At 41.1% G+C, this 18,871-nt stretch overlaps 1 protein-coding gene across 1 annotated transcript in view; it reads right to left on the bottom strand.

The window, feature by feature from the left end:
* The window catches only part of PLXDC2 (plexin domain containing 2), a 255,664-nt gene extending 237,526 nt beyond the window's left edge, over positions 1-18,138 (bottom strand). The window contains exon 1 of the mRNA XM_041408679.1: positions 17,573-18,138. Within this exon, the coding sequence (XP_041264613.1) occupies positions 17,573-17,681 (109 nt within the window). The 5' untranslated portion in view covers positions 17,682-18,138. The remainder of the gene's footprint in view (positions 1-17,572) is intronic.
* Between the last annotated feature and the right edge of the window lie 733 nt (positions 18,139-18,871).

Raw genomic sequence — 18,871 nt, 5'->3', positions numbered from 1 at the left:
GTATTGATACCACATGATTTGGCTTTTGTTTCAACATGAGTTTTAGCCCCCAGGTTCAACAGCCTTGGAAGGCCCCACTTCATTATGCCACAGACTCAGGGAGAAGGCACCCACCCTCCAAGAGCTGTGTCCCTCACTGGGTGACCAGACTCATCATCCTCCTGGGCTGGAGAGTTTTGTGAGCTTCCTGTGCCTTCTTCCCCTTGGGACTCCAGGCTTCTCCATCAGGGACAGGTATAAACCTTTACAGGCAAATTACTACTGAAGCCATTAGGATTTTTGCCAGAGTAAGGAAAGCAAGTTCAGACTAACGTCCACAGATATAGCTGTGCACAATTATCATCAACATGTGAAGTTGCTTGTACAAAGACTAGCAAAAAGCAGTCAGAAGAATCTTGATGTCCCTAGGTAGTCACTTTATTTGAATGCGCTATGAGGTACTATTAGAAACTGTATGAGTTACTAACAGAAATCAAAAGGGGAAAAGTAAAAGTAAACATTGAGAAAAGATAATTACTAGATGCTCTTTGCAGTTTATTGAATTATGACTTTGATTAGTTCTGAGCATGAAAATGATGAAAAAATACTGAAAACAGTAATTAAGCTAGCATAAAGAAGGCTGTATTTCCTTAATACATGACATTCCATCAATAAATAAAAGCAAAACTTGGAGTGGAATATGCTCTGAGAATAGTAAAAGGAATGGTACCTATGGGAAGTAAGCACACCAAATATTCAAAATAATATCCTTATTATAAAGACTGTGAAAATCAATGTAGGAATATGCAAATAAAGAATGAAAACAAAGAAAATTTACTGTATAACTGATGTGCAGCCTTATCTTTAAATATGACAATATTTACATTTATGCATATATAGCTCAGTTGGTCAGAGCCTAGTGCTAATAATGTCAAGACTGTGGATTCAATCCCTGTATGAGCTGTTCACTTAAGAGCTGGACTTGGTGATCCTTGTGGGCCCCTTGCAACTCAGAATATTCTGTGATTCTGTGATACAAGTACCTACAACACCCTCCTATCTTTCCATTTTTATAAGAGGTTACATACTGAATGTCAAAATGGGTTCACAAGTATTTTCAATATGTAAATTTACAATGTCCCACAGCTCCTTCTAAATATTTGTAATTGATTTTTCATCCTTCCTACACAGCTGGAAGAGTTTACATTTCTTTTAAAATTATTTAGCAGCTGAAGGGGACCATAAGACTTGGCAACCTCTTGTACACAGAGCTCTGTGCTTCCCAGACTAGCAGAGCTGAGCTCTTCAGGAACCAGCGGAAAATGTTCTTCAAGAAACACATATTCAAGAGTCCTGTTGAGTACAGCAGACTGCTGATCAGAAGCTATTGGTTCCAAGACTGACTATTATCTTTACTATTTTGATTTCAAAGACTAAATGGCTGAAATTCAATTTGCTTCAAAGTGAATTGCTTACTAAGCTGCAAAAACTCCTACATTAGCTGGCATTATTTTGAAATTGAACAGAAAATAAATGCATGCAAAAATAAACTAAATGCAAAATATAACCTTGCATACCACACATCTAGAAGTGCTTAAGGAGGTTTTGGGCACTTAGTTCCCATTGACGTCAGTGGTAAATGCCCGAGATTAAGCACTTAGGGAACTGTACAGTAACAGTTGCAGAACTGCATGGCCTAACTGTAACTTATATTCATCTTATTCATTAAAGTTTCATATTTTCAGTTTTGTGGAGAGTATTCTGAAAGTATTGTGGCTGTTGTAAAACCAGACATTCCAAGCTAAATTGAGCACGTCTCATGGAAGTTATTAAGTAAAGGATTAGAAAACTTTTAACATATTTTTTTCCTAGAAATCTGCTCTAAATGTTATTGCAATTGTATATCTTTCAGAAATGAAACAAACTCAATGGCTTGATTAAACTTCCAAACCAGATAACAGTTCTTTAGAAAAAAAAAAAAAACAACAAAATATCCAACTGATGCATCTAATTTATAGCAGACCTTAAAAAATAAATCATGCAGGTCATTAATTTTCTATCACAAGAAGTCTTTATATTAGATTAAATGCTCGGATGCATTTGTTGCAGAAGAAAATTAACAGGTCACATTTGGCTGCATTTTCTTGGCCATCATTTATTTGGGAACAGCTCTTTGGTGACTTGGCATATCTTTTTCAAGGTAAACTGAGGTGATGAAGGATTCTGTGATTCTATTTCTAAACTACACCCTCTACAATCTTTCCAATAAGGAAAGAATCTCAAAAATCACTGTGCTGGATTCCACTTCGTAAAGAATATGGGACTCTTCTAATACCAGAGCTTTAATTTTGGAGTATCTCTGCTGCTGGTAGGTTCCAAAACCAAGCTCAGTTACAATATTAAGTAATTTTTGCTGCCTGTAACTATGTAGTGTAATTTAGGGAAAGACCAGGTATGTTTTATATGTATGCCAGAAGAAATATTAGGGAGCCACATGATTTTTCTTTTCCCTTTGCACACTGAGGCAAAAGACCTCATGCTCTTACTGGACAGCATCTGAAAGCAGCATTTGAAAAAAGCTCTTGGTATATGTAACTATCCCTGGATTATATGGCACTTGTCCAAATTTCTTTTCTTCTAAGATTTGCAGGACCCTCATTATATTCGTTACAATGATGTAAGAGATGCTGAATTAAACCTAGACCCTTCCAGGCCTCCACTTCCCTGCCAAACCTTTACTCCAGGACAGTGGGGATCTCTGCCCATTCTTTTGGCCTCATATAACTTCCATTTCTACTTCTTGCTCACGGCATTGAAGGAAAAATTAAAAAGTCAAAAGAGGAGAAAAAGGAGAAGAGAATTGCAAAAAGTGTTTAAAAATCTAAAATGGCAAGTAAATACAATACATAACTACATTAATAACTTCAGCCAGAGTGATAGGTTGTTGTTTTGTTGTTTGGTTTTTTTTTTTGACAAAATTCTTTTTGCAGATTTTTTTGTGTTGTTTTTGTTTTTGTAGTTTATTTGTTTGGGATTTTTTTTCCTTTAAAGCCTATGTTAGTATTCTCATAGAAGCAAAACAGATTCCCTAATTTAAGAGAATGCAGCTCTACTCATCAGTAAATTTGAATGCCATCTTGCAGCAACAGAGAGAGTAAAAAACCATCTTGGACTGTCAAATATTTAAATGGAAGTTCAAAAGCTCTTGGCAGGTGATGGAATTCTGACAGAAATTGTAAGGATGCTATTGGCTTGTGTTTTAGTGAGTAGCTCTTCTATATTCAATTTTAAGTCCGTAGTTCCATCACTACAAAGCATACAGTGTCTGCTTTGAAGGTTAAATGTGGAAACACAAAACTGGGATTTTTTTCTTGTTTCTACACTAAATTTGTGTGTGTGATCTTGGCAAGTCATTTAATAGTTGGGTGCTCCTTTGGTAAAATGAAAAGAAATAATAACGGATATTAGATGTTGCTAAATTCATCAGTCTTTAAAAACAACTTTAATAAATGGTGATGATGAAACCTATGGAAAACATTGTAAGCGGTTCTTTCAAAATTCAAATCCATCCATTCTAAATCCACAAATGGTAAGTAAAATATATTACAGCATAAATACCAAGAGAGATGGGAGGGAGAAAAAGCACATTACATGATTTTAAATCATGAAATGTACATGGAAGTTTTCATTGAGTATGTAGAATGGATGGCCATCAGATGCCAGCCAGCCGCATGGATGAATATAAACAGCAGAAATCGATATAGGTCAATAAACTTCCTACTAATACCTTGGCAGGTGGGTATCAAAATCCCAAAGTGAATAAGAGCAGAGATGCCCTGTTACAGATAAAAAGAGCAACTTGAGGGAAATTGGCACCTCTGATCAGAAACGTGTTTTAGGATTCCTGGGAATGTTGAAGACTGGAGCAATTAGCCTCAGAAAACAACGGTAAGTGATCTACCATGTCAGTTAACAAGTTAAGGAAATACAGCCCACAACTGCAGACGGATGCACAAGGAGAGCAAAACATGTTTTAAATTCAGCATCCCATGTTTAATGAAGCATTATTTTGGGTTATAACTTAGTGCTTTCTGCTGGGATTTACTGCCTTAAGGATGGTCAGAGGCTACTCTGTCAAGCTACAAGCTAAATCACTATTGCCACAGTACAGCTGGAAAGATACAGGAAATTACCATAGGGCCAAGCAAACAGCCTGTAGTTTATCACTATTATTCCATTTTTTTTTCTAATTTCCCCTCAGAAAACAGAACATGGAAACAACTGGACCTTTGAAGAAATGGCACAGACCAGAAGGGTCCCACTTCGCCTTCCTGGCCTTTGCTCCCCCCATCCTGTGATGCCTGGCTGAAGCAGGTGTTCTGTGATTAAAAAAGGAAGCTCCTGAATGCCTAGAAGCATAGCCCAGCAGACCCAGACAAAAAGTCTTTTCATTCCTCATGTATTTTTTTTTACAAGGCAGCCATTGATAATAGCAGTCACCTGGCAGGGAGATAAAAGTTGGGAAGCTTTTCTTCCCAGTTTACCTGTCCTATATAATTTAGAAGTTAGTAACATTCCTAAAACTGTGCAACAGACACTTCCTTCCTTTCTGTGATTTTCAGGAGAATAGAATCAGAGAAGGTACCTTTTTTAAATTTTATTTTTTAAATAATTACTTTTTAATACTGAAAAAGAAACCAAATTAGAATAGCAAATGCAGTGTTTTCCTCTAAATGGACACAGCTTCTCTATAGAGTTCTACAGAGCTTCTGAATAGATCTTTTCCTATCTTCACTGTCTGGCTCCCTACAGATTTAAATTACAGTAGCAGAATATTTGTCCTCAAAGTAACCTATTTTTTTAATTCACATGGATGTTTTGATCTCTTTCCCTAGACTTCCAGGCTGAATAGCCCCACAGAATTAATACGGCTGCTAAAATGTATAGAGAGAACTGAATCAGGTCTTTCATTCCTGCCCAGCAAATAGTCTCATAGCTCTCACAGTCAACTCATGGACTCCTCTGCTTGCTTCTCTTTTTTCCCTTTTCAAAAGTCTCAAGCACTCTAAAACCAAATGCACTTCCTTTATCCTTGGATATAAGCAAACTAAATTATCATATATTACAAATAAATAATACAAATAAAAACATCAACAAAGAAAAAGGCATCCAGAACCTTTCAGCCTCCAAATCCCAAATGCCTTCAAAGAGTATAATGAACAGCTTTGAGGTATGGAGTAGGTTTTCAGCAAGGAGGTAAAAATCCCCCCATTCATTCATTCTCTTCCTGGGAGCACACAAGGCATGCTCGCTGCCTGTGGGAAAGTGGCATCAAGCTGTCCTGTGACAAAATCCCACACTGCAATACATCACATGCACTGAGCACTGCTGAGCACACTACAGAATTAGAGGCAAGGCTTTGTGGGCTGAAGACTCATTTCAAATTGGCTCAAGCTGATCTTTTAGGAGTAAACTGTGGCTGTGTTGAAGCATGTAAGGGTAGAATATAACCTCTTTATTTTTCCCTAAATTAAACTCTACATATAAAAGACTCTATAAACACTTTAGCAACACCTACCAGCATGTTCTAGCACAAGTCATTTTGGTGAAGGCTTGACATATGCACTTCTCTTTAAGCACATGCTTCAGTCACATTTTCAAGTGCTGTGCCAAACTGAGGCTTGCACATGTAGTAACTATTTTTCTTTCTATATTGAATTTAAATCTTTTAAATCTTTTTTCTCTCTGCCTTCTCCTGCATTATGGCAAACCTCAAAATGTATTTGAATTCTAGATTTGAATTCCTTAGATTAACAATAGATTATTGGAAACAATCGATTGTTGGAAAGAGAGGGACAACTGGTTGGCATCTGTCTCAGACTCTCAGGTAGAGAGATGAAGTTAAAACTACAGTGGATTTATGATGATCAATAAACATAATTATGACAGCAGAAAATGTAACCAAACACTGGACAATCTCTCTGGCCACAGAGTTTTTAAGTTTCACTAGGAATGCTGGCTTGGTATGCACCCCCACTAGGCTATGTCATAAAACAGCAGAATAGGGATAAAATAATGAAATTAAAATACAGGCATGGGAGGGTCAAAGCTAAAGCTGAAAGAACTAATTTTCTTTTACAACCTGCTCTAACTAGAGCAAACTTCTGAAGACAAAGCTGGATATAACTTCCTATCCTGAAGACTGCACCTTCAGTTTATTATCTATACATGCTTAGGGATAAAAATGTGATTCATTAACATCTCTGGGTCATCCCTTGAAGCTAACAGCAATGTTTTTGTGTAAAAAGCAGAACAATAAACCATAGATTTGCATTCAAGAAGCAGCATGTAATAAGTGTTCACACTTAAATTTGATGTGAGCCATGTGTGCTTATTGCTTCTCAAGCTCAGGCCACATTTCAGTCCCTTGGAGAGAGATCATAAAATCTAAAAGAATATTTAGTTTGTGTATTTCCTAAATGTGTCTTCCGCATCACATTAAGGAAAAGAAAAAATCCCAGTGCTCGTCTCTTAAAGAACAATGCAACATGCATTAGAAGAGATTACTCACTGCTGTTATCCACTAAAACTACACAGAGAGGTCAGTCTTTTCTGCCTGCTGAAAGATCCTTTTCCCCTCAAACCATTTCAGGATCTGCAACAAGGCTGCAAAAATTACTGTCTCTGTTGCAAATGTACTGGGACTTCTGGGTCAGCTACATTCCAAAGTCCAAGATCACATGAAAATCTTAAACATCTACATCTTTTTCAGTCCACTCATCTGTAGGATACCATTTGTATAGAATGATACTGTTAAGCAAGCATTTAAGCACAGTTCTAAATAAGGGAAGTTTTCCATAACTGAAGCCTGGATATGCAACTCCAAATGCTCCAAAGTGTGCAGCCCATTTGAGGTCTGGTTTGTTATTTTTTTGGTGGGTTGCTCCTCCTCCCCCTTCCTCCCCTCATTCCTGCTGTCTCCCCTACCTCTCCCTCCCCTTTTTTGTTTTATTGATTTTGTTGATTTCTTCTCTTGTTTCGTTGGGTTTCCCCCCCAACTGATAGCTCTATTAGTATATTACCTAAATTATAATGTAATTTTTTTTCAAATTAGATGAGAGGAGGGAAACACATGTACTTTGCAAAATAAGAATAACAGCTTTTTAAAATACAGCTTTTTAAACTTATCACTACTTCTGCAGAACAAACAAAAACCCACCACCAGTGATAAAACAGCACATGCTGAAAAGCACCAGTCTGCTGATCTATCAGTTCTGTTTTCAGCAAGATACTTACTCTACAGGAAACTTCAGCATGATTTATAGCATCAGAGCCACAGTATTACACATGGATGGTGTATATATACATGTATTATAGATTATTTGTCAATAATCTTTTTCCTTAAAAGGTCATGAAGATACAGTCCCAGTAAAGGCTGCTATCATATTTATCAAGCAAAATAATAATTTACATCTTGCAATGATTGTTTTTTTAGGATAATAAACTTTTTGAGCAATCAAAGCATTCTGGTCAGCAGGGTTTTAACCCAAGTGCTTTGGAATTCTTTCTTCTGACTAGCAATTTCTGAATCTGGATTGTTATGTTTAAAGTTTAATTACAGGAAAAATAATTTTACAGTTTTTGGAACACCATCGTTCTCTTGTCTCCAAGAACTCAATGACAAAACCAAAAAGATTTGGACACAGTCTTTTCAAGTTGTCAAAGTGCCAACAGGCAGAAATCTGACCCAGTATTTCTCTATTTGTCTATCCTTCAGACATGCTTGTGTTTAGGAAAAGAACTTATCATCTAGAGTATAAAATGCTGCAGTTTGGGATGTGTTATATAAACAGTTGAGAGAAAAACCCCTCTCCTGATGCAAGTCTGAGTGAAGAAGGAGAATCAGAAATGGCAAAATCTGCAGCAGCCCAAGACAAAGCCTCGTGGTCTCTGCGCTAATCAGAACCTTCAGTCAACTCTAATCTGGATTTTTTTCCAGACAGACAGGTTACTTGATCAGAGGTCTGACTGGGATTTAAAATCTGAGATTAGGGAATTGAAGGATAAGAATTCAGAGAGAAGCTATACCCCTGAATTTGAAGAAACAAGGGGAAACTCAAAAGATCTGTTATTGCAGAAAAATTCAACTCATACTTTGATGCACGAACAAGGAGTCTTTAATTCTGGCAAAACTGTCACTTTTTAAAACCACCTGCCTATTCATAAAACTAGGATATTACCTGACTTCTACAAGGTCTTCCAAGAATAAGAAAACTATGAATATAAAACACATATCTATGATACTGGGAGCAATCAAACAAGCTGTAAGACAAGTATGGTCTGAAAACAACAGTGCAGAAGTAGAGCATAAAAATTGCTTGCTGAAAAGTGGTGGGAATCAAAAGTCAGGGGTTCAACATCACAGCACCTAAACAAAATTAAGAACACAAACTGGATTCAAGCTTGCAGTACAACACAATATGAAATGGCAGAACTGCCAGTCCTCAGGCATCTCAGCTGAGGTGGAGCATAATCCCTCCTCCTTTTGAATGCTACGCTGCTTTCCAGGTGTATGGAGTGTGCTCAAGAGGCTGAGAGAAGACAGTGGTAGCTTCTTTCCTCCAGTCAAATTGACAAGTTTTCTCTAAGAAGAGTAATTTTGCAGGTCATTAATGGTATTCTAGAAAATAGCTCTGAATTGAATCCAAACCAGTGTTACTAACTCTGCAATCACTGTCCATGTAATTGTGCATGAAAAAAACAGGGGCTGAAAAAGCCAAGTATATTAAGTCAAAAAATAAATGGAAAAGAACCAGGCTAAGTAAAACCAGATAAAGTCCAACAAGTCTTCAAACAAAGCATGCTAGAATTTATTTTTATTATTTTTTTTGCTACTGTAGTAACTCAAACTCAATTACCTCCTTACATGCTGTGGCACATTATACTTGGGTCTGCTGCAATTTTACCACGTGCTCAAAGGTTGTTAAAGTGAAGCACATTACTGATGGCCTGTGGTGCATGGGGCATGTGGAACAGACTTTCACGACACAACTGCTTCTCATCTCAAGGAAATACTTGCTGACCTAATTATCCCTTCTTAGCTATGCTGTCCTAGGTAAGAAATCGTTAGGACAACTTACTACTGTTATTGTATCATTTGTGCATTGGAAAGATAGAAGTGTCTCCAACAGCATACAGGAAAGGTTTGGGAAGGATAAATTCATTAACATTAGCAAAACTGAAAGCAATTATGTTATTGTTTAGTGTGATATTTGATACAGGAAAGAACCCTCTGTGGCTGAATGTAAACATGAAAAGTTGTGTACTTCTACAGTCTACAACTGTACATTTCAGTTATTAAGTCTTGCAGCGTTTGCATAATAAACTAAAAAGCATTACACATTCTTAATTCACAAAAACTTCTTTAAAAAGAACATGAGTAACAGACATAATAAAAAGAAAATAGAAACCAGAACTGATGACAACCTATAATGGTGATTCATGTTAACCATTTTATTTGAGACTACAATTTAGGTCAGTGTATATATAAGTTTAAATAGGAAACAGTAATAAATTGTGTTGATATTGAGGTCAGATTTCTGCAATACACCAAATGCTGAACTTCTAGCCCATAAATATCTTCACTGCAAGTGAAACATAAATCTATTATCTTTACAGCAGCTGCAATCTGAAAAATATGCTCTTTTAATTTTGTTGCCTCATCTTATTAACCAAGAAGCAACCTGAACGAGAAATATACTATAAAGTTAAAAAAAAACAAAACCCCCAAACACTAGCTGGATGATCAAGACAACTGTCCTTTTCATCCATTCTCACCTTTCCTGTCATCAAATAAAAGTAAGTTTTTTTACAAGATAAAATGGCCTACTCTTACAGGGCTTACATAGCCAAATTTTCAACAGCCATAATTCTCAAATAGAGATGACTAGAAAGTTAATTTCCTACCCTCATCAAAATTTTGATCTTATTCAGATTAAAAGTGAATAGTCAATGCTTGCTGTAGGAAATTAAATTAAAAATATGTAAATACACAAACACATAAGTTTCAAATCAAAGTGCTTTTTAATTGTATTCATGTATAATACAAAAATTCTGAGTTAAAGGTCCAAACGCAAAATTTGAAATATTTTATCATTATCAAAACAACTATCTCACAACTACTTGTTTTGTCACTTGCCAGTGAAATACTTGACAAGAGTATGCCGACTTTGACATAATTTTCCAATTTCAACTAGTTTTTTTTTTGAATATTTTTTGACTAAACCTATGTAACACCTGAAAGTATTGAACAGAATTCAGCTATTCTACTTTTCAAATGTTTTGATATTGTTCTAAGATGATTTATAATGCTTATAGGTTTCAAAATACTACATTCATCCTCCTTATAATTTTATTTTTACCTCCACTACCTCTTCTGAAGTGTAGTCTTTTCTGTTTCTCTCTCTCTTTTTTAAATCCCTCTTGAGTAACAAGAGCAGGTCTGATCCACCTGACCTAGAGCATGGCCACATCAGCTGCTGAAACAGTGCAAGTGAGGAGGAAGCAACCTCTGAAACAAGCCGGAAGGGCAAGGAGGAGATGCAGGATGGGGCAAAAGAGGATGGACCCAGGAACTCTGAAACCTGCCACAAAGAACTTCCTTACAGAGGGCCTTGGGTTTCTGTCCCCAGGGTTGAGATTGAATTGCAGATGAACAGTGTTTTGCTTGCAAATTCAAACAGAGAGTCCTTTTAACCCACACAGGAAAGCAGAAACATGCAGCTGGAGAATATCATGGAGCAACTACCACAAGAAAGACTCATGTCGGCTCCCAGCTCTCTATGGAGGCCAAGACTACGTTTTCCAATGGATTTTTAGTTCAGCTGCTGACTCATAAAAGAAGAATGTGCATAGTGATGAACAAACCTTAACCTTTCAGAAAACACTGAATTTACAATGGATGATACCTTCTACAACTAGCCTGGCAGCAACTCCTGTGAGAAAAAAAGATGCAATTATTCAGCAGAGATTCAGTTTGCAAATTACAACTAAAGGGGGAAATAAAGGGTGATGCACGAATAGAATTAAAAATTAAATACAACTCTAAATGCTTATCACTGGGTAACCACTGCATCCTATTCTGCTACTCAATGCAGCTGAAACTTCCAAGAGAATGTGCCCTATGACAGCAGTTAAGGAAAGCTGCAGTAAATACTATAAATGGCATTGCATCCCTGAAACATAAGCAGCCCTTTGACACAGTTCAATTACATCTGTAAAGCAAAGGAATGGAGATCCTAGCATCAACTCTGACACAACATATATTTGAAACACTGCCAGAGAAAGGTTAAATGGAAAGGTTTATATATCCCCTTTGTGGAACTGTTCCTATTCATGTCAAGGATTGTTCACTGAACAAAACAGCATGAGATAAATGATTCTGCCTAAAGAGCAAAAAAGTCACTATGAGAATATCTTAAAAAAAAATAATTACCTGCTTATAATGGAACCTAGACAGTGTTCATATTAAAAGGTAAAAGTTCTAAACAAGTAAGAACAAAATCTGATTTAAAAAGCTTTATTTCATGACATAAGAACACTAACTACTAACTACAGCAGAATTTTAAATGTCCTTAACTCATCTACAGCCACAGAAAGCATATGTTGAAATAACATTAAAGCCACATATATCATTGGAAATAAGAGACAGAGGCCTCAAGCTAAGTGAGCACTGGAATTCATGCTTGTATTTTATCTAGCTTAAAGCTATCCACACAGAATGATTCCAGATAGCTGGGTGACACCTAGAAAGGTCACATTGTCTACCATTTGCTCCAAGGTAGGAACAGCTGCCTTTTTTGATGGAATGGCATTTTGGACATATGTTTATCTAACCTGTTTCAGTGATGAAGAATATTCATAGATAATCTGGTCCTCTAGCCTCATCATATAGCAGACTGCCTTACTGCAATTTCAGTCATTAGCTGCTGCTGAAGACAAGTTCCTCCTCTGAGGAAGCCTTTTACACACCTTAAGATTGTTACCAGGTCATCTCTTAATTTTATTCTCTATAGCAGTGTTCTTTCCTTTTTTCTTCAGATGACAGTCCTCAATTAGTCCATACATTTCTTAAAGTGCAGTGGTTGAAACTGAAGAAAATATAACACCTGGGATCTTACCATGGTTGAGTAGAGCACAGGTGTCATTCTTGTGATGTCTTGTACCTGCCTTCATATCAATCCTTACACTTCTCTTGATGGGTCACCCCATCAAGATGCTACTTTTGAAACTGTGTTCAACTCAAGCACCATGCCTGAGTTGAACACTGGACCTGGCTTTAGATCCTGCTCGTTTGCCTGTTTCAGAAGGCTGGGTCAAATCCAACCCAGAAACACACTCTAACACACTGCCCTTGGGTTGAGGGACATGAACAGGTTACACAAGCTCTTTCAAACCTAAACACTTAGCACAACTGATTGCTCAATGCTGACTGCAAGGAGTGCTAACTGAAGTTAAGTTTATGGGTTGGATGAAAAAAAAGAGAAGAGGAGAAAGCGGAGGAAGTGTTCCATGATGAGACACAGCACCCAGCACTCACAGGCGTCACTTCAGGACAATGTTTTATGCTCATTTGTGAGAAGCCACAACCAAGAACAATCCTCATGTGTACTTAGCATGGCCTCTCTGCATACTTCTCCATAGAAAGCAAACTCATAGGTTCTTCTTGTTCCTGCTGTGATTATGCAATTCTCCAGTTTAGAAAATACAGCATCTGCCAATTGCACCGCATTAACACTCCCAGCTCAGCCCTCATCAAACCTAAAAGTTGGATATAATTCCACACTGCTGGCAAGCTTGCAGCATTTCCTTGTACTGGATCGCAAATGTTCCCATCAAATTACCTTTGTTCCCTCTGTAGAGAGTCCTCAGGAGAGATTACCTTAACCAAGGCCGCCTTAAATTCCGTTGGTATTCGTTTTTCTTAGGAAGCATTAACCACACTGGGAATGCAAAACACCAGTGACCCCAGCTGTGTTCTCAGACTAACAGACTGCAGCCTTGGTAAGTTTTGAAACGGGGGATGTTACAGAGATTTCTTTTTTCCAGGGCTTTTAGAGTTACAAGCAGCAGAACTATGCAGTAATTCACACAGTCCAATGAAACCACAGTGACTTTTATAAAAAGCAGGGTTAAATTATGCTTTTATTTTTATTTATTTTAATATGAAATTTTTATCTCCTTTGTGGACAAAAGCTAGTAGGATTCAACAGAGCATGTGACAGCTGTGTTTGGCATACTTCAAAGCCAAGCAACTTTCCAGGTGCCACTGCATAGCAGTCCTGCAGGAAACACAAGTTTCAGGTCCAAAGCTCCATCTCCTGAGGTCTGTGCAGGTGTGGGGACCTGCAGCACTGCTCCACCAAAATTTCCCAAAAAGTCCTTAATGAAAAATACTAAGGTCTGTGACTATTCTCCTCAGGGAGTCTCTCATCACCTGACATTATGCATTTCTTCATCTACCTCCTTCACGGTCTCAGGAGTCTCTTCCTTGAAAGGAAAAAGCCCTCCTAAACTGCATTTTTTAAGAGGAATCTGGTATTCAGTAAGGCAGTAGATGTCACAAGATTTTGCTCTAAATGGCCTGTATGTGTTGCTAATAAATTTTTCACCAGACAAAAACCTATTCCAAATTATAAAGACCTGTTCTTCATTCGACTACATTTGTTTACAGTGTAGAGAGATAGTTTCCCTGTTATTTATCATCAGCTCCAAGTTACATGTCAGACAAAACCTAACATCTTAGTCAAGTATTTGATGGAGTTTAGGTGCCTGTATGAGGATATAAACTCTGAACAGGAATATTCAGAGCCAAACAAAAACTTTTTCCCAAGGGATTTTTAAACCTTCAAGGAACTATGAGTATTGATCTTACTGTGGAAATGAGTTTCTGTAAAATTGAATTTAAGACCTAAGTCAACCTCACTATAGTCTTAATTTACTCACTATTTACTAGCAGTATTTCAAACCACTCTTTCAGAGGAAATGACAAAGGAAAATAGCACAAAAAAAAGAGGAAGAAGTAGTATGAAAGTTGAAAAAAAGAGACGACTACTTTAGAGAGAAATCTTAGCAAAATATATATGATATGCAAATAGGATTTGCTCTCTTAAATGTCACTAGGATTCTCTAACCCCATAGTCCTTGTTTACATATCAAGAACAAAAAACCCCAAAACAACAACAACAACAAAACAAACAAAAAAAACCAACCAAACAAAAAAAAAACCCACAAAACCAAACACCACAAACCCTTAAATGCAAACAGAGAAAATATACCTGATATACATGTTGTCTAATCTTGTATTTATTTTGCTACTTCTAAGATAAAACCCAAAGGTCCTAAAGTACAATGATGAAAGTTTGGTCTCAATCATGGATTTTTTTTTTTAACAGAGTAATATTCAGGCAATATCAAAATGTTACTATTTCAGCAGTAGATAAATGATAGATAAACACACCTTAAAAGCAGTTTATCCTATAAAAATAATTTTACCCCCCTCTCTGAATGCTGACGCCTGGAGACAGCAGAAGTCCAATGAATATAAATTATATCAGGATTCTGGAACATACTTTGACATATTGTAATAAAAATTACAATAACAGTCTCCCAATTCTGACTGATGGCATTTGCAAAAGAATGCAACACTTTCAAGACTTTGTGGCAGCACTTCAGTAGTGAGCTCTCACTTACACAACTAGATCCCTTAATTGTTTTGTGAGCTTTCAAGAGACTATCTGTTTCACTTCACTTAATCAACATCATATTCAGTTTGGCTACTGTAAAACACAAACAAACCTCGTGTTTAAGAACCTCCATCCTGGATTTTTAGCATTTTTGTCATCAAAAGGGAAGTTCTGCATGGGCCCAGGGGCGGGTGGATGGATGGATGGATGGATGGATGGATGGATGGATGGATGCTGGAAGGGAGCCGGGCCGTGCGCGGCCGCCGCTGCGCCCTCTGGCGGGGACAGCCGGCTCCGGCCAGCGCAGCCGGGCGCACAGACTGCGTTCAGAAACCCCCAGGGGCAGCCAGGTAAGTTCCGGCATGCCTAGAAAATTATTTCACTTGAATTGGTCCGACTTGATTTTCTGCGGTAAGATAATTCTAATGAGCTGGCAAAAAACGCCTTTGTATTTTTTTTCCCACGTCTGCTGAAATCAGAGTGTATCCCTTTGGTAGCATCCTCAGAAATCCCCGCTGGCTCCAGCTCTGCCAGGGCTTACTATATGTTTCCATTTCTTGATACTGCTATTCCATTCATTTTCAATAAGGGGTTTTGTTACTGAGTATTTGACAAAAAGGTAAAATCAGCATCCCCTTAAGAATTTGCAGCTACCTCAAATAGTTATTCTTTAATTCTTTAAAGGTTTTATCTGAGCTGATCCAAAAGGATACAGTAGGTGCTAAATAAATGTAAAACTTTGAAACATTTCTTTTTAAATTTTTACTGACAAAACCTGAATTTAAATTTCTGGCTTTACATATTTTTTTTCTCTTCTCACTGATTGGACACAGCCTACCATTGCTTTTTTTTTTTTCTTTTTTTTCTTTTTTTTTTCCCTCCCCAAATAGCTAGAGTACTACAAACAGAAAAAGGAAATAAAACAGATTTTGAAAATGACATTTAGTTACTGTAATAATATGAATTTTTTTAAATCAAGAACTATGGAAAAGATGTCAAAGTTATAAACATCTAGATGTCAAAACTGACTTCAGATTGCCCATCTGCTACTGGAAGAAAACAACTACTTGCTATATTTTCTTCAGAATATATTAAATATCAAAACAATTGATTGTAAATTATTACTGATTATAAACTCCTTCCTACTTCATAACATTCAGGAAGACACAAGACATTATTAAATGATTTATGAATAAGCAATCCACTAGTAAACCTTCTATTTAGCACCTCCTGGTACAGAAATTGACGACTACTTCAACTTAATAGCCTAAATCAGTGATGTGTGGTGTTTATTTGCCCACTGATATATTATACTTCAATTAGTCAGCACTAATATCTTATTGGCTGGATACATTGACTGAAAGATAATAAACTTTGTGAGTTCAGTCCACTACCACACAAGATTGCAATTCTCTTTTTCTAATATCACCACTACACTTTTTTCCTCCCTTACAACTAACATTAAGAAATACCAACATTTGTTGCCTACAGCCCTGAGTGCAGCAACATGGGGTTTGCAGCAGTACATGAAAACTCTCCTCCCGGCTTTTCCCTTTGGCCCCAAGTGACATGTGAGCCCCAGCAACCTGCTGAGCTACCCCGTTGTTTAGCAATTCCAAAACTCAGTGGTAGGCCCCTGCCTGGGAAACTCCCGCTCGGTCTAGTGCATAATCTCACTGGACATTTAAAAAAATTACCCAGTCTCTCTTGTTCAGGTCAGTTACACAGCGACCACAAAACTTTTCACACTTGTATCAAACCTTTAAGGAAAGGAGGAAGGGGCAGTTCTGTTGCACCAGGGGAGCCAGTAGGCGTGTTCCATCTATTAATAATCTAGCTGGTATTTCAACTACACAGGCACAGCTTTTGAAAATACCTGTAAGCCAGAATCTGCTGCAGAAAGGTCCCCTGACATACAAACCCCACGACCTTTCTCACTGTCAGCAAATGTGCCAAGACTTCCCTTAGCAGCTTTCCCCTCCACAGCACAGGAATGCAGGACACAGAAGGCTTTAGTGACCCAAAGGGAACCCCATGCTGTGGGAAACAGTGGCCCAAGAGAAAGCACTACAGGTGCTGCGTGTCACGCATTAACAGGTGTCTCCGGGAAGGACTGACAAGAGCACCCTGACACTTCACAAGCAAAGTTACTCAACAGAGCCTCTCGCTCCTAACGAACAGGTCCCACAGCGCCTGGGGCTTCTTCCTTTATCTTTCTCCTTCTCTCAACGCCCAGTTTCCAGGGAAGGCTGCAAGCTACTGACTTCCGCGGGGGAGGAGAGTGCCCGCTAGCTCTCCCAGGCAGGATCTGCAGGGAAACTTTGCCATCCCTCCACGGCTCGCTGCCGGGAGAGCTGGGGGCCCCCGGCGCGGGAGGGCGGGCGAGGGGGGCTGCCGGGGCGCCTCTCCCGGGGTCTCCGTCCCTCCTTTCCCGGTTCTCGAGGTGAGCCCCTCACGTCTCGTACATGGCTGGGAAGGAGGCTCCGGGGACCCCGCGGAGGGGCTGGGGAGGGGAACAGCACCGGCTCCCAGTGATCGCGGGGCAGATTCATTAAAGGAGGAAAGTCCCGAATTCTCGTTAAAATAAGAAATGAAGTCATAGAAAGCTCTTTCCGGAGAAACCAGGGTAGGGAAGGATGAGAAGCCGGGACCCCGGGCCTCTCTCGGGAGGAGGGGGAGCCAGCCCCGAACGGCGTTTGCCCTCTCCGCGTACGCGGTCCGTGCAGCGGCCGGCAGAGCCCACACCGCGAGGGGCCCCGGCCCCGGCCCGACCCCGGCCCGGCCGCGCTGCCCCGGGCTCCGCGGAGAATCCGGGCCGGCCCCGCCCGGCAGGTACCGGCCTCGCTTACCGCGGCTCTGCCTCGGCGTCTCTCCGCCGGCGAGCTGGCAGCGCTCGCTCAGGCACTGGAAAAGTAATAGAAATCCGGCGGCTAGTTTGCTTCTCCGCAGCCTCGCCATAGCACGGAGCCTGCCGAGACAACTCTCCGGGTGCGGGGTGCGCGCCGCTCCTCGTCGGTGGTGGGGAAGTCCGGGGGGCGGCGGAGAGCAGCCCTAGCAGGCGCCGAGCCGCCCTGTCCTCGGAGCAGCGCTCATACAGTGGGGCGGCACGGACGAGCCGCCGGGGCTGAAGGCGCTGCACCGGGTCTGGGGGCGCTGGAAGGAGCTGGGGGGGGGCTCCGTCCCCCTAACTCGCGCGGCCGCGCCGCTCTCAGTCCAGCGGCATCACCGCTAGGGAAAACAAGCCCAGCCTCGCTGCGAAGTGCCAAACTCTTCCCTCCTAGCAGCCTGCTGATAGATTTTAGGAGAGCCACTGAGATCCTCCCTTCCTGGCTTGCCCCCACCCAGCTCCCTTCCCCCGCAGGGTGAGACAGGATGCCTGAGGGACGAAGCCTCTCCTCGGTGTACCGCTACCAACTAAACCCCTCCGAGGGAACCAGCGGGGAAACGTTCCAGCCGGAGCCAGCAGACCGGCCCCGAGTACGGGGGGAGCAGGACCCGGAGGGCGGGCGGATGCGCCGCGGGAGAGGATGCGCGGGCGGCGGGGAAGCAGGCGGGGACGGACGAACAAGTTCTCTCTCTCTCTCTCTCTCTCTCTCTCTTTCGGGGCGGTTTCCGCGGCCGGCGGCGCTGGTGCGGGGCCGAGGGCAGCGGCGCGGGGCGGGCGCTCCCCCGGCCCGCAGCGCGCCCGAGCTGCCGCCGCCGCGCAACTGCGGGCAGGGGGCTCGCCTGAGGCCGGTCCCGGCCGCCTCCTCGCTCTGCCCCCCGCCCCCTCCGCAGAGCGCGGTGGGGCGCAGGCGCCAGGGCTTCCCCGTCTCTCCCGCTGCTGCCGACCGGGCCGCGCTCCGCACGGCGGTCCCGGGAGGCGCTGCCGGGCCGGGCACCTGGTCCCGGCACGGCTCCCCAGCGGGGCGGGTCGCTGCCCGGAGCGCCGGCAGCCCCCGCTGCACGGCGAGGGCGGGGGAGGACGGCGGGCGGCACGGAGACCCCCGGGCCCGGCCGGAGCCCCGCCGCTCCGCGGGACGGGGCGAGCCCGGCCCAACGCCGCCTGCTTGTTGCAAAGTTGCTGTGTAAACGTGCGTCAGTTTCGCGGGTGACAACTGCAATAATGCCCATACCCCCTGAATCCCCTTCCCCGCTCCCCCTCTCCT

The sequence above is a fragment of the Onychostruthus taczanowskii genome, unplaced genomic scaffold (genome assembly GCF_017590055.1).
Source record: "Onychostruthus taczanowskii isolate IOZ18803 unplaced genomic scaffold, ASM1759005v1 scaffold3, whole genome shotgun sequence".
Taxonomy (NCBI): Eukaryota; Metazoa; Chordata; class Aves; order Passeriformes; family Passeridae; genus Onychostruthus; species Onychostruthus taczanowskii.
This window is presented reverse-complemented; position numbering and strand designations above follow the sequence as displayed.